Source organism: Perognathus longimembris, chromosome 27 (assembly GCF_023159225.1).
Source record: "Perognathus longimembris pacificus isolate PPM17 chromosome 27, ASM2315922v1, whole genome shotgun sequence".
Lineage (NCBI taxonomy): Eukaryota > Metazoa > Chordata > Mammalia > Rodentia > Heteromyidae > Perognathus > Perognathus longimembris.
This window is the reverse complement of record NC_063187.1, coordinates 2,822,694-2,838,650: the sequence shown is the minus strand read 5'-3', so window position 1 is coordinate 2,838,650 and position 15,957 is coordinate 2,822,694. Positions and strand designations below refer to the sequence as shown.

The window sequence follows — 15,957 nt, the reverse complement described above, 5'->3', positions numbered from 1 at the left end:
GGTGTTTAATAGTGTCATATTTGATTTGTCATTGATTAAAAGTCATTCACTTTCAAACTATCTGCTGAGCCTAGGGTAATATTTTCCTAATGATTCTTAATACATATGGAAGAAGTGATTGCACTGGATCCATTCATTTGACGAATGGAATTCCCAGGACTAAAATAAATGAGCTCATTGGCTTACTGAAAAAAAAGAAAATGAAACCTATGTGTAGCAATAGGAGTATGTATGCTTTCTTTGGCTGCAAAACATTTCTGTTCTTGCCTTTATCTGTAAATACAAATAAATCGAATTATCCAGTTGGCTCTCCTGAGGCTAGTAATGAAGTCTGATGACCGGAGGGCAGGTTGGTTGGCAGTCTCTTTACCCAGAGGCCTTATCTGTGTTGACTTGACCTCTGCGGGCTGGGCGAATGTACATTCCGATAGAAGCACACAGTCACGTGACCAACGGGAGAGGACAGAAGGACAGAAAGACGGAGCAGACAGCATTTCCATTCTGCATGCCACACGCCACGGACTATTAGGACTGATTGAAGCCAGGCCTTAGTAGCTCACGCCTGTCATCCCAGCTACTCAGGAGGCTGAGACCTGAGGATCACGGTTCGAAGCCAGCCTGGGCAGGAAAGTCCATGAGACTCTTTCTCCAATGAACCACCAAAAAACACCCAAGTGGAGCTGTGGCTCACGTGGTAGAGCACCAGCTTGGAGTGAAAACGCAATGTAAGAGTGCAAAGTCTTGGGTTCAAGTCCCAGTATTGACAAAAGAAAGGAAGAGAGGAAGAGAAAGGAAGAAAGGAAGGAAGAAGGGAGGGAAGGAGAAAGAAGGAAATATGAAATAATTTCAATAAAGAACCATTTTTTTTCCACTGAAGAGTTCACAGTACTTTCTCTGGCACCATTTATGATGAATAGGTGTATTTTTATCTGCTGTAAAAATATATGTTGTGCATTGTTCTGGGAATTATGTAGAGGATTAAAACCATGCATTTATTATTGCATCTTCGGCATGAATTAAAAGCAGAAGCTACCTGATGGTAAGAGTCAGTGCCGGGCTCACAGAGACATTCTGTAGTACCGGAGACCAAATACCTTTGTCAGAAGAGCAAAGAAGAGGCAGAAAACCCGAGAAGGGAGCACTCTTCATTTTTTGGTTTTCTTTTCCCTTTTGAGCTGAGGATCAGAGTTCAAAGCCAGCTAGGGCAGGAAAGTCTGTGAGACTCAGATCTCCAAGGAACCAGCAAAAAGCAGGAAGTGGAGCTGTGGCTCAGTAGTAGCGCACCAGCTTTGAGGGGAAAAAAAGCTAAGCAACAATTTGAGGCCTTGAGTTCAAGTCTTAGTACAGGCGCGCGTACAGACACACGCATGCGCATGCGCACACACTTGTAAGCAATAACATACTTACTCCAGAAACAGATCACAGTGGTCGAAAGCAGGAATTTAGAAGCCCTGAGGAAGGCCTAGGTTCTAGTTTCTGCTGTGTAGTAGCCTTGGGGTCTCTCTTGCCTCAGTTTCCCTATCTGCAAATGGGAATATACATCTTTGGAGCAATGGTTTCTTTTCTTTTTTGCCAGTCCTAGGGCTTGAACTCAGGGCCTGGGCACTGTCCCTGAGCTCTTTCACTCAAGGCTGGTGCTCTACCACTTGAGCCACAGCTCTGCTGTGGTGATTCACTGGAGATCAGAATCTCACAGACTTTCCTGCCCAGGCTGGCTTTGAACCCTGATCCTCAGATCTCAGCCTCTTGAGTTGCTGGGATGACAGGCGTGAACCACGGCGCCCCGCTCCCAGAAAACGTGAGTGGAGGGAAAGGGCTGGAGTTGACACGGAAGCTACGTTTCCCACGCGTGGGGAGAAGGACTTCAGTCTCTGACACCACAGCCGCACACTGCACGAGTTGATTTTATTTGTTCTCGAGCTCTGATGGCAAGCATGGATTCTGAGAGCGAGGCAGGCTTGATCCAGGAACAAGGGGAAAGGAGAAAAGGCTCAGGATTTCAGCGCACCGGAGTCTGTGTGTGTCTACTGGCCGGCTCGCAGGAGTCAGAGGTCCTTGAGATCTTTCTGAATGGCCCACAGGGTGTCGGCACTGTGCTTGAGCTGGGCTACCTCCTCATCCTTCAGTTTCTGGTTGATGACACTGGTCAGTCCCCGGGCATTAAGGATACACGGGAGACTCAGGAACACTTCATTCTCAATGCCGTACATACCCTACAAGAGCACACACACGCGTGAGGAACAATGACAAGGCCAGGCGAATGTACACACGCCTGTCATCCCAGCTACTCAGGAGGCTGAGATAGGAGGATCACGGTTCAAAGCCAGCCCAAGAAAGGACGGTCTGTGAGGCTCTGATCTCTGAGGAGCCAGCAGAAAACCCAAAGTGGAGCTGTGGCTCAAGTGGTAGAGCACCAGCCTTGAGGGAAAGAGCTCAGGGACAGTCCTCTACCACTTGAGCCACAGCTCCACTTCCAGTTTTCTGGTGGTTCATTGCAGATAAGAGTCTCATGGAGTTTCCTGCCCAGGCTGGCTTTGAACCCTGATCCTCAGATCTCAGCCTCCTGAGTAGCTAAGAGGCCCAAACCACTGGCACCCAGTTCACTTCAATACATTTTCCCCCCATGTGTTTGCTCTATAGCATTTGAATTAAACTAAATTTGCTACATTTCAACTACTACATACCAACTTAATATGAATCTATGAGATGGTTATCTTTTATTATTCACTTTTGATTGAAATAATTGCAGAGGATAAAAAAAGAGAGTGAATAAAATTCAGCGTAACCAATTTAGTTTGCTACATCACATGAGGAAGAATTTTCCAAATGTATTCAAATGTATTGGATGTCATCCCCCCCCCTCCCCAACACGGTACTTTCTTATGCTAGATTTCCATTACAAAAGGAACAAAACAAAACTTGACACCCGATTAGGAGGTACAGAAATAACTCAACGCTGTCACCTTGAAAAAGAATCAATTGGGAAGTGACTCTATTCATAGAGCAACGGAATCTATTTGCAGAACACAGTGACGCAAAGCGCCCTGAGCTGGCTTCTCACCTTCACCATCGTGGACACGGGGTGAATCCTGGAGAGATTTTTCAGCATGGATTCAATGAGGTCAGCCACGCTCAGCCCAATGGCCCAGTTGGTATAGCCTTTCAGCTTGATTACCTCATAGGCACTAGAGAAAGAAAGTCAGTAAATCACAAAACACATCATTGAGACCACACGATTCCCATTTGATCTCTCTTTAACCAAAATTATTTGTATTATTATTATTATTATTATTATTATTATTATGGCAGTTCTGGGGCATGAACTCAGGGCCTGGGCAACTGTCCCTGAGCTCTTCAGCTCAAGGCTGGTGCTCTACCACTTGAGCCACAGCTCCACTTCTGGTTTTCTGGTGGTTCATTGGAGATGACAGTCTCATGGGCTTTCCTGCCTGGGCTGGCTTTGAACCATGATCCTCAGATCTCTGCCTCCTGAGTAACTAGGATTGCAGGTCTGAGCCTGGCTTTAACTTATACCTTAGGTTAAAAACATTTTTTTCATCTTTCTAGCTTCTGTCTTCTTTAAACTCGAGACCTATCTCCTAAATTTCTTAGGAGCAAGTATATGAGTCCTAATTGGAGCCATTACCTAAGCAGGAAATGTATGATATCTCAATCTATAAGTGTTTGTGACGTCATTCTGGGGGGATGGGGAATGTACATTTTCTCAATCAATATAATTTATTCACAAATGTATTTCCAAATATGTAAAGGAAATCAGGAACTAAGGAAGGCTAAAAAATAAAACAAAACATAATTTGACCTTCAAGTCGCAAGTGCTATTGTTACCTAAAATATTACAATTCATTTGGCACTGGTGGCTCACGCCTGTCATCCCAGTGACTCAGGAGACTGAGATCTGAGGATCGCAGTTCAAAGCCAGCCTGGACAAGAAAGTCCATGAGACTCTCATCTCCAATGAACCACCAGAAAACCGGAAGTGGAGCTGTGGCTCAAGTGGTAGAGCCCCAGCCTTGAGTGAAAGAAGCTCAGGGACAGCGCCCAGGCCCTGAGTTCAAGACCCAGTAATGACACTAGAAAGAAAGAAGAAGAGTTGACCCGAGGAGGCAGCCAGAAGTGAACACAAAATGAATATGAAGTCAACCCATGTTTGCAAGCCAAAGTGCCTTCCACTCACCTTTCCACCACCATCTTGTGCACTTCCTTCCAGTTTTCACTGTCATTGTCCGTGCCCATTTCCGGATTCAGTTCCTGGAGTGAAACACCGGCCACGTTCACGCCACTCCATACAGCCACTACAGGCAGAGAAAGGACAAGCGTTCTAGATGTTTCTACCTCCCGCTTAGCTTGCTTACTCCGGTGGTGCTTTACGACTTGAGCCAGGCCTCGGATCCAGCATTTTGCTGGGTAATTGGGTAGAAAAGTCTCTTCCCTTTGTCTTCCCGGGATGGCTTTGAACCTATCCATCCTTGGATCTCAGCCTCCTGAATGGCCGGGATTACAGGCGTGAGCTACTGGTACAGGGCCCCCAAAAATCCAATTTTAATTCCCCCCAAATAATTTCAGAATGGTGCCACCGGGACTATACTCATGCAGTCGGGATTTCCGGTTGATGTCTAAGTTCTCACCGCTCGAGTCTCCGTGCTCGCCCAGAATCCATCCATGACAACTGCTGGGGTGAATACCGAGCTTCTCAGCCATGAGGTAGCGGAATCGAGCCGAATCCAGATTACAGCCGCTGCCGATCACTCTGTGCTTGGGCAAGCCGCTGAGTTTCCAAGTCACATAGGTGAGAATGTCCACTAGGGAGGGTAAACAACAACAACACAAACACAGCTAAAGGCAGGAGCTGGTGGCTCCCGCCTGTCATCCCAGCGACTCAGGAGGCTGAGATCTGAGGATCGCAGTTCAAGGCCAAGCCCAGGTAGGAAAGCCCATGAGACTCTGATCTCCAATGAACCCCCCGAAAACCAGAAGTGGAGCTGCGTGCAGCCTAGAGTGAAAGAGCTCAGGATCAGGACCCAGTCCTGAGTTCAAATCCCACCCCTGAGGGGGGAAATAAAATATAGTCACACTCCTCCACGGACCCTGGCTAAGATATTTTATAAGGCTATTTTGGATTAGATCATTCTTCCTCTTTAGCAACTGGGTTCCTGGATAACCAGACTTGGAAGCTAAATCCAGAAAGTGACAGAATGTGTCAGTCACAGGCCTTGGCAAGGTCTGCCGCTCACCCTCCAAAGTGTGTGTATTTGTTTGTGTTCAACATCACACTGACGTTTGCACACATTAAGAACAGCACTGAAATACTGCTAGGCCTTCGCTGGAATCCAACTCTTATTTTGGGTCCGAGACCAGGATTCGAACTCATGACTGCATGCTTCCCGCTCATTTGGCTGACACTCCGCCCCTTGAGCCATGCCTCCAACCCCTGAAACCCAACTCCCCATATTGAGTGAATTCTAAAACCTCCTCTGGCTCTTCTTACAATCATATCCCAGTGAAATGTCAGAAATACGGATTTCAAGTCCGGCGCTGGTGGCTCACGCCTGTCATCCCAGCTACTCAGGAGGCTGAGATCTGAGGATCGCAGTTCAAAGCCAGCCTGGGCAGGAAAGTCCATGAGACTCTTATCTCCAATGAACCACCAGAAAACCGGAAGTGGAGCTGTGGATCAAGTGGTAGAGCACCAGCCTTGAGCCAAAGAGCTCAGGAAGAGCTCTTAGTTCAAGCCCCATGACTGACAACAACAAAAGCAACAACAACAAAAGAAGCAGTTATTTCTCCATTTTGGCCATGTGTTTTCTAATAGGAAAGTTGTCGTCAACTAATAGCCAAAGGATGAAACAGAGTGATTTTTTAAAATTAATCACTAAGGCTATCCAAAGCCAAAACTATGATTCAGGTGAAAGGCCTTCACCGGCTTTCTTTGCAATTTTAGAATCATGCAACACTTTTTCCCCCCACCAAAGAGAATAAATGTTCTGAGCAGGGTGTCTCTGTCTCAGGAGGCTGAGATCTGAGGATCGAGGTTCAAAGCCAGCCTGAGTAGGCAAGTTTGTGAGACTCTTCTCTCCAAGGAACCACCAAAAAGCCAGAAGTGGCACTGTGGCTCAAATGGTAGAGCACCAGCCTTAAGAAAAAAAAAGTACAGGGACAGCATCCAGGCCCTGAGTTCAAGACCCAAGATCAGCACAAAAAAAATCAATATATTATATATATTTGTATATATATATATATGTACATATATATATGTTCATGTTAGTTTCAATGGCAGCTAATTTTAAATATCTTATACCCTTCACATTTTTCAATCTTTTTTATTTTTATTTTTTGTGCCTGTCCTAAGGCTTGAACTCAGGGCCTGAGGCACTGAATTCTTTGGCTCAAGTCTGCTGCTTTACCCATTGACCCACAGCTCCACTTCCAGCTCTTTTAATTTATTTATTCCTGGGGGTTCATTGGAGATGAGAGTCTCACGGACTTTCCTGCCCTGCCTGGCTTTGAACCTCGATCCTCAGATCTCAGCCTCCTGAGTCACTGGGATGGCAGGCGTGAACCACAGGTGCCTGACAGTGAACTCTGTTGGGAGAAGGACTTCAAGTTCAGCCTTGCTCAGTGGCCCGGGCCTGGCCGGGTTTGAGCAGCCCCGGGGGGTGGGGGGATGCTGGGGGGGCAGCTGGAGAGCTGTACCTGGGTTGGAGACCACGATGATGGTGCAGTCGGGGCTGTACTTGACGATCTGAGGGATGATGAACTTGAAGACGTTGACATTCCTCTGCACCAGGTTGAGGCGGCTCTCCCCTTCCTGCTGACGTACCCCCGCTGTCACCACCACAATCTTAGAATTGGCCGTCACGGAATAATCTAGAAAGAGAAAGAAAAAAGATATTGAATGGTCATCAGCCTGTACGCGATGGAGGACAAGCTCTAGAAAGTTCTAGAACAAAGTTATCCAAACGTGTTCAAGGCCAGTTTTGTCCCTCCCCACCCGTCCCCCATCCTTAGAGCTACCCAGGCGATCCAAACTATAAAACTGACTCCAAAAATGAACCAAGACGAGTCTGGTGCTGGTTCAACGGAGATAAGAGTCTCGCAGACTTTCCTGTCTAGGCTGGCTTTGAACCGCAATCCTCAGATCTCAGCCTCCTGAGTTGCTGGGATGACAGGCGTGAGCCACAGTGCCTTTCTAACCCACTTTGGGGGTGTAAATCAAGCTACCTTTATCAGCCACGATTTTGGACGTCTGAAGGAATAAACTGCCGTGCTGCAAGTCCATCATTTCTCCTTTGAGTTTGTCTTCAAGGACGTCCACAAGGGCAAGCTCATCAGCCAGAGACTGCGAAGAGGGAAGTGTTAAGGCTAGAAGCCATACTGAGCCTTCATCACAACCCAAAGAGACTTGTTCATTTTAATTTGTCCACCGTGGGGCTTGAACTCAGGGCCTGGGCGCTGTCCCTGAGCTTCTTTCACTCAAGGCTGGTGCTCTACCCCTTGAGCCACAGCCCCACTTCCGGTTTCCTGGGGGGTTCATCAGAGATCAGAGTCTCACAGACTTTCCTGCCCAGGCTGGCTTTGAACCACGATCCTCAGATCTCAGCCTCCTGAGTCGCTGGGATGACAGGTGGGAGCCACTGGTGTCAGACACGTGTTGGAGATGTGAACACCTGGTTTTGTTGTGTTGCAGCTCCTGATGAGGTCATGTTAAACAGAAAAAAAATCCTCCTTTGGGTTTTCAAGGCCTACATTTAGCAGACAGAGCTTAACAAGAACCAGGGTGCTGTGTGGTAGTGCTGGGTGTTTGGAATCGCAATCTTAATTTAGTAACAAGACCTGGTGCCATTGGGATCGAGAGCCAAGCCCGTTCTGTGCCTAAGCAGGAGAGAAGGGCACAGATGTCACCCTCTGTCTCCTTGCCTCAGTGGGGGGACAGTTGGCAGAGAGAGAGAAAGAGAGAGGGCAAGCACACACTCTTGGTTGACAAGGCAGAACAAGAGACGCAGTATTGGGGCTGGGAATATGGCCTAGTGGCAAGAGTGCTTGCCTCCTACACATGAAGCTCTCGGTTCGATTCCCCAGCACCACATATATGGAAAATGGCCAGAAGTAGCGCTGTGGCTCAAGTGGCAGAGTGCTAGCCTTGAGCAAAAAGAAGCCAGGGACAGTGCTCAGGCCCTGAGTCCAAAGCCCAGGACTGGCCAAAAAAAAAAAAACAAAACAAAAAAAAAAACCCCAAAAAACACCAAAGTCAACCTGGGCAGGAAAGTCTATGAGACTCTCATCTCTGATGAACCCCCAGGAAACCGGAAGTGGGACTGTGGCTCAAGGGGTAGAGCACCAGCCTTGAGTGCAAAAGCTTAGGGACAGCGCTCAGGCCCTGAGTTCAAGTCCCAAGACAGGCACAAAAGGAATTTCAGCTTTCTCTCATAAAAACATGCTTGTGTAGGAACTGATTCAAGCAGCCAGGGAGCTGGCTGGTCAATAGGCAGAGCTGGGCCCTGGCTTTCTGCCTATATTCAAGGCCGCCCTCGAAGCCAGGAGACCAAGGGAAAAACTTCTTTTCTCACAAAAGCTCTTGGCACTAAAGGCCTCTAGCACTGGAACTATCCAAGGGCTATTCAAGTCCAGTTCCACATCTACAGAGGCATAGGGGCGCAGCTGGTTAACATTCTTTTTATTTTACTTTGTGATGCCTGTCTTGGACTTGAACTCAGGGCCTGGGCGCTGTCCCTGAGCTCTTTCACTCAAGGCTGGTGCTCTACCACTTGAGCCACAGCTCCACTTCCGGTGATTTGGTGATTTACAGGAGAAGAGTGTCTGGGGTTTGTCTGCCCAGGGTTGGCTTTGAATGGCGATTCTCAGATCTCAGCCTCCTGAGGAGCCGGATGACAGGCGGGAGCCACCCCTGCGGGCTGGAAAGTCGAGTGTTAAGGAGGGGAAGGTGATAATGGTGTGGAGGTTGTGTTACATGGAAAGAACTGGGCTGAGTGTGTAAATATATCCTGGATTTTCTCACCAAGAGACACTGGGCAACTTAGCAGGGAGAGGTGCAAAACCTTCCAACGAATTCTCAAATGGCTCTCGTAGACAGAAATAAAGAAATCCAGACAGACAGACAGACTGACAGAGATAGACAGGTAGATAGATCATAGATAGATAGATGGATAGATGATTAGATGATAGATAGATAGCTAAATAGACAGGTAGAGAGATGATAGATGATTGATAGATAGATGATAAATAGATAGATAGATAGATAGATAGATAGATAGATAGATAGATAGCGAAGTAGACAGGTAGACAGATGATAGATAGATGATTGATAGATAGATGATAGATAGATAGATAAATAGGTAGATAGATGATAGATGATTGATAGAGAATAAAATAAAAGCAAGAAGAATAAAGAGAGAGAGAGAAACAAAGAAGGAAGGAAGGAAGGAAGGAAGGAAGGAAGGAAGGAAGAAAAGGAGGGAGGGAGGGAGGGAAACAAAGCAATGAAAACAGAGAAGCAGGTACGAAAAAGTGTAACAAAGTATTCACGGTCCATAAATGAGTTAGAAACTCTTTTGGACTCTTCTTGCAATCGTCAAAACATTCCTACTATTCTGTAAGCTTAGAATGACGTTAGAATCTGCTAGAATGACGTCAAGAGAAAACTAGGGAGCCAGGCGCCTGTGGCTCACACCTGTCATCCCAGCTACTCAAAAGGCTGAGATCTGAGGATCGTGGTTCAAAGCCAGCCTGGGCAGGAAAGTCCATGAGACTCTTATCCCCAATGAGCCACCAGAAAACCGGAAGTGGAGCTGGGGCTCAAGTGGTAGAGCATCAGCCTTGAATGAAAAAGCTCAGAGACAGTGCCCAGGCCCTGAGTTCGAGCCCCAGGACTGAGACAACCAATGAGGATAAACTAATTATATATATAACATACCTTTCCCAGAATGCTGATGGCACAGGCCATGCCGACCTGCCCGACGCCCACCACGGTGATCTTGTTATTGGGGACCGGGGCCTCTTCCTCGGCCACTGGGGCGATGAGTTTTTCTTTCAGCGTTGCCATGTTCCTCTGGGAGAGAGAACAGAGTCTGACACCCGGATTCCCCCCTGGCAATGCAGAGGATCGCTGTTCTGAAGGCCTGATGGCGGCCACAGCGAAAAGCAAAGAACTTGGGCTGAGTTGGGGGTGCCTGGGGCTCGCGCCTGTCATCCCAGCCCCACCGGAGGCCGAGACCTGAGGATCGTGAATCGAGGCCCAGCCAGGAGAGGATGAAGCAGAGACCCTGATCTCCAATCCACCAGCTAGTGTGCCCCAAGTGCAGGTTGTGACAAAAGTGGTAGAGCACCAGCTTGGAGCAGCAAAAAATAATGAAGCAAGCAGGAGCGGCCATGAGTTAAAACCCCGGTTCTTACCTGCCCTAAAAATATATAATACATAATAATAAAATAAAATATAATAAAGAATAGGGAAGAGCGTCCACTAGTAAAGTCACCTTTAAGGCTATTGGGAAAAAAATACTACTGGCCAATTATGAATATACATCCTGCTATATACAAATTATACAGGAATTACAAATGGGATTTTTTTTTTTAAACTTGAAATCCCACATAAAATACAGCACAGTGTCGTGAGCTATTCGGCCTGTGCCTAATACATTGACTGCAGGCAACAAAGTGGCCAGGAATTGTGTGTGTGTGTGTGTGTGTGTGTGTGCGTGTAGGGGGGTTCTCTTTTCTTTTGGTAGCACAGGCAAGTGAATTACTCTGAGTTTCTCTTGGTATCATTTAGCGCTTAGGAGGTGAGTGGATATTTAGTATTTCTTTTTCTGTATCTCTGTCTGTCTGTCTGGCTTGCTTGGTACTGAAGCTTCAACTCAGGTCTCATGATCTGGCTTAGCTTTTTCTCTTCTTTAAAAAAAAATTCGGGGGGGGGGGCGTCAGTCCTGAGGTTTGAACTCAGGGCCTGGGCGTTGGTCTCTGAGCTTCTTTCACTCAAGGCTGGCGCTCTACCGCTTGAGCCACAGCGCCACTTCCAGTTTCCTGGTGGTTCCTTGGAGATAAGAGTCTCACGGACTTTTTCTTCCTCATGGATTCGAACTGTGATCCTTAGATCTCAGCCTCCTGAGTAGCTGTGATGTCAGGCGTGGGCCCCCTGCGTGTTTTTATACTTTTTATTCTAGATTCTGTCACTTCTGAGGTCATCCAACTCCTTCCGTACTAACCTGACCTTCTCTAATCTTATTTTTTGCTTGTGATCTACCATGAAGTAACAAAAACTCCTTTAGTCAAAACACAAGGCTTGGGCTGGGAAGGTGGCCTAGTGGTAGAGAGCTTGCCTAGCATACATGAAGCCCTGGGTTCGATTCCTCAGCACCACATATATAGAAAAAGCCAGAAGTGGCGCTGTGGCTCAAGTGGTAGAGTGCTAGCCTTAAGCAAAAAGGAGCCAGGGACAGTGCTCAGGCCCTGAGTTCAAGGCCCGGGACTGGCAAAACACACACAGATACACACAGACACACAGACACACACACACACACACACACACAGCTCTCTGTGGGAATACAATGCTCAGATTTGGAGACAGCTCTTCACAACGACCTGATTCTAGACCTTTTTTCTTTTTCTTCTTCTTGAAAAGTTATTTTCTCCAATCTGTAGGAGGCTGAACTGAGAAGTTCTTTGTTTTTGGTTTTTTGCTTGGGCAGGTCACGAGTCATTTTGCAGCTCAAAATAGTGAGGAGGAAAATAAAAATAAATAAAAATGTCTGCCTGGGGCTTCTTCCCTTTCAAAGGGGTGAGCTTCAAGAAAAATACACAGGTGACCCCCAAATTGTGCTTGGGGCTGAGCTCCCCTCGTTGGAGTCCACTGGTTTAAGATGTGCTTTGTATCTATGCGTGGGGCAGGAATCTAGGCCAAAGAAAGATCTAGAAAGTGGCTATAGAAATACAGCTGCCTCGTTCTCACCAGACTTTGGCATTCATTTTGGAGACTTGCAGAAACTACTACCATTGAGGGGCTGCCAGCCCTGTGGAAATGCTTCTAGATTTTTCTAGGGAGAGAGAAAAAATGTTTTTCCCTTAATTCCACCCCCCCACCACACACGGAATAGGAAATATAAAAATTGAGAAGGGTTTGTGTGAGATACAGAAACCTGGAGGCTGTCAAGGAAAAAACAAAACAAAACAAAAACCAACAAAGCCAGGGTCCAATGGCTCACACCTATAAACCCAGCTTCTCAGGAGGCTGAGATGTGAGGATTGCAGTTCAAAGCCAGCCCGCGGAAGAAAAGCCCATGAAATTCTTTTTTTTTTTTTTTTTTTTGCCAATCCTGGGGCTTGAACTCAGGGCCTGAGCACTGTCCCTGGCTTCTTTTTGCTCAAGGTTAGCACTCTACCACTTGAGCCACAGCGCCACTTCTGGCCATTTTCTCTATATGTGGTGCTGAGGAATCAAACCCAGGGCTTCATGTTTACAAGGCAAACACTCTTGCCACTAGGCCAGATTCCCAGCTGCCCCCCCCCTCCAACCCCATGAGATTCTTATGAACCAATGAACCAGAAAAAAAAAGTTGCAAGTAGAGTTGTGGCTCAAGGAGTAGAGCGCCAGCTTTGAGCGGAGAAAGCGAAAGAGCGAAGCCCCCAACCAAATAACAAAAACACAAGTAAAAGATAAAAGCAAAATAAAGACAAAAAGGAGGAAAAAAACAAAAAAACATTGGGCCTGTTGGATATAAACCCAGAAGAAATGACCAGCGTTTTAAATTGCAGAACAAACACCCACTGGGTGAACAGCTCTCTCCACTGAATTCTGTAAACACCCAGCTTGGTTTTGGTTTGTTTGGCCTCTGGATTCCGGTACTAAGTGAGAGCCACCCAGTCCCGTCCCTCACCACGCAGGCTCAGGTGGGCTGGCTCCTGGCTCCCTCCCAAACCCCTTCCTTCTTCTCCCTCCAGCAGCTGAGATCACGAGGCAGCAGGACGGATCTCCAAGGAGAAGCTAGCTCTCCAGGGGAACCAGCCAGGCCCTTTCTTTGAGCAGAGTAAACAAGCCAGGGTAGCATCACCCTCCAAAACAAGAACACAGGGCTGAACTTGCTAAACCTGCTAATAATGATGCAGCTGTTGGGGGGTCAGAGAAGAAGGGGGGAGGAGGGGGGAGTTCAAGGTCACCCCGCCTTCTGCTACCTGGAATTCCTCCCTCTATCAGTCCCAGCCTCCTTCCCTCCCCCCCAACCCAGGGGCTGCACCCTGGAATAAAAGCGATCAAAGACACAAGAGCACCCCGATTTTAGTGTCAGGTGCAACACGTTTCTGTCTGGGAAAGCGAGGGGTTGGGGACATGGGGTCCCTTCCTGCAGGGCCTTGCCAAGGATGCTCACAAGGACAAAAGTCCTCTGTTAGTCCTTCCCGGTGTCTAGCCACCATCCCTAAGTCCTCTGGCAGGTCCCACTGGGATTGCTTGTGAGGCAAAGCATTCGAATTCACACACACGCACACACACACGCCACAAATCCTGGGGTTGAAACTCACCGGGAGCTCTCAGGACCAAGGATGCGAAGAAGGCGAAGTCTGCAGATGGCTTCCCCTCCTCCAGCTCCTTCTACGCAGGCTCTGCCAGCCCAGGCAGCGGCCAGGCCCCACCCCTCCCGGGCTCGGCGCCTGCTTCATTGTGATTGGAAACCCGAGCCAGGACACCCCTCCCCTCTCCTCCACTCAATCCAGGCCAAGGACAAGGACAGAGGAAAGCGCCGGCCTTGGGTGGGGGGTGGGGTGGGGGGGCGGGGCCCACCTTGAAGGTCACCTTCAGGCCCTCATCCCCTCCCAGGACAACCCTGGGAGTTTCCAGATAGCTTGTTTATTTACTGTTTGCATTTGAGTGTTTTGCACACACACACACACACACACACACTTCAGTTCTGGTTCTTGCAGGCTGCCCTGGGATGACCAATGGCTTGCAGCACGCTACTGAATTGGGGTTTGGACCTTCCTACCCTATCCTCCACCTTCCACACCCCCAAGCCTGAGCTCCTGAAGATCTGAAGGGAAACTGAGGCACGGCACATCTCAGGCAGGAATGCCAGTGCATGGGGACCTAGCCAGGCCTCCTCAGCTTTGCGTGAACCCCTCATTCCTTCACAGGCTGCACTGTTCGTGGGAGGGAAAAGGAGAGAGTGGGGCCAGCTCTCTCCATCTGATCTCTGAGGGGCACAAGGAACTCATGGGCTCTGGGTTTCATGAAACAAAATAAAGTAAGATGAAATAAAACATGGCCGGGATTCTGGCAAAGCAAGTATTTGAAAGACTTGTCGGGACACAAGTACTTATATTACAAATAAAAGTATATTTCTTAGAAATAGACAGCAGAACACATTCTTTATCTCAAGAAGAAACACCTGTCTTAAACATAAACAGCAAGCCAGATGCCGGTGGCTCACGCCTGTCATCCTAGCTACTCAGGAGGCTGAGATCTGAGGATCGAGGTTCAAAGCCAGCCCAGGCAGGAAAGTCTGAGACTCTCATCTCCAATGAACCACCAGAAAATCAGAAGTGGTGCTGTGGCTCAAGTGGTAGAGCTCCAGCTTTGAGTGAAAGAGCTCAGGGACAGTGCCTAGGCCCTGAGTTCAAGGCCCACCACTGACAAACATTAAATATATATGTATGTATATACATATATATGTATATATACATGCATACATATACGTGTGTATATACATACACATATATATTCACACATATATGCAGAAATGAATATATATTATATATTTATATAGCACAAGCTGGGGGCCCGTGCCTTACGCCCATCATCTTAACTACTCAGGAGGCTAAGGATCACAGTTCAAAGCCATCCTTAGCAGGAAAGTCTGTGAGACTCTTACCTCCAATGACCCAGCAAAAAGCAAGAAGTAATGCAGTGACTCATGTGGTAGGGTCCCAGCCATGAGTGAGAAAAAGCTCAGGGAAAGAGCCCAGGCCTTGAATTCAAACCCCAGCACCCACACATGAAAAATAACAAAGAAGAAAGAAAGAAAGGACAGGAGGGAAGGAGGGAGGGAAGAAGGGAGGGAGGGAGGGAGGGAGGGAAGGAGGAAGGGAGGGAGGGAGGAAGGGAGGGAGGAAGGGAGAAAGAAAGGAAGGAAGGAAGGAAGGAGAAAGGGAGAGAAAGAAAGTTAGGAAGGAAGGAGAGAAAGGAAGGAAAGAAGGAAGGAAGGAAGGAGCTATAAGCTTAAATGAGGAACTAGGGAGTAAGAGTCTTTCAGTCCTGGTTGGCCTTTTTCTTCTAACCACCCCCACTTTTTTGCCAGTCCTGAGTCTTGAGCTCAGAGCCTGGATGCTGCCCCCGAGCTCTTTCACTCAATTCTGGTGCTTTACTGCTTGAGCCACAGCGCCACTTCAGGTTTTCTGGTGATTCATTGGCAATAGGAGTCTCACGGACTTTCCTGCCTGGTTGGCTTCAAACTCTGATCCTCAGATCTCAGACCCGTGGGTAGCTGGGATGACAGGCATGAGCCACAGGTGCCCAGTTGCTTCTTCCTTGTTTTGGGAAGGACTCCAGGAACATGCTCCCTGGGAATGTGGCTCAGCAGGTCACCCTTGCCTAGCGGAGGGCAGTCCTGAGCCTGCTCAACTTACCATGCCCCAACATAGTTTTGGTCTTCATCTGGGAGATGTTATTGATTACAGGTAAGTCTCATCCTCCAAGATTCAGAGGTGACTGCGAAATGACTGTGCAGAAAATCCAAATTGGACAAGACACAGCCAGGCACCAGTAGCTCACGACTGTAATCCCAGCTACTCAGCAGGCTGAGATTCTGAAGATCAGGGTTCCAAGCCAGCCCAGGTGACCAAATCCAAGAGACTCACCTCCAATTCACCAGCCAAAAAGCTAGATGTGGAGGTGTGACTCAAGTGGTAGATCACTGTGGAACTTGAGTGGAAAGAACA

At 47.8% G+C, this 15,957-nt stretch overlaps 1 protein-coding gene across 1 annotated transcript; it reads right to left on the bottom strand.

The window, feature by feature from the left end:
* Nucleotides 1–1,886: 1,886 nt before the first annotated feature.
* Ldhb (lactate dehydrogenase B) lies at nucleotides 1,887–13,609 on the bottom strand. Its single transcript, XM_048335207.1, has 8 exons — nucleotides 13,550–13,609; nucleotides 9,950–10,101; nucleotides 7,240–7,357; nucleotides 6,712–6,885; nucleotides 4,647–4,820; nucleotides 4,196–4,313; nucleotides 3,062–3,185; nucleotides 1,887–2,213 (listed from the first exon to the last, which is right to left on the bottom strand). The coding sequence occupies exons 2-8, from the start codon at nucleotides 10,076–10,078 to the stop codon at nucleotides 2,046–2,048; spliced, it is 1,005 nt and encodes a 334-aa protein (XP_048191164.1). The 5' UTR covers nucleotides 10,079–10,101; nucleotides 13,550–13,609; the 3' UTR covers nucleotides 1,887–2,045.
* Nucleotides 13,610–15,957: the final 2,348 nt, after the last annotated feature.

Coding starts and splice junctions, on each gene's coding strand:
- Ldhb (XM_048335207.1), bottom strand. CDS start 10,078: ATGGCAACGCTGAAAGAAAAACTCATCGCCCCAGTGGCCGAGGAAGAG. Junction 6,886..7,239: donor CAAAATCGTGGCTGATAAAG/GTAGCTTGATTT, acceptor TTCTCTTTCTAG/ATTATTCCGTGACGGCCAAT. Junction 3,186..4,195: donor CACAAGATGGTGGTGGAAAG/GTGAGTGGAAGG, acceptor TTCTTTCTCTAG/TGCCTATGAGGTAATCAAGC.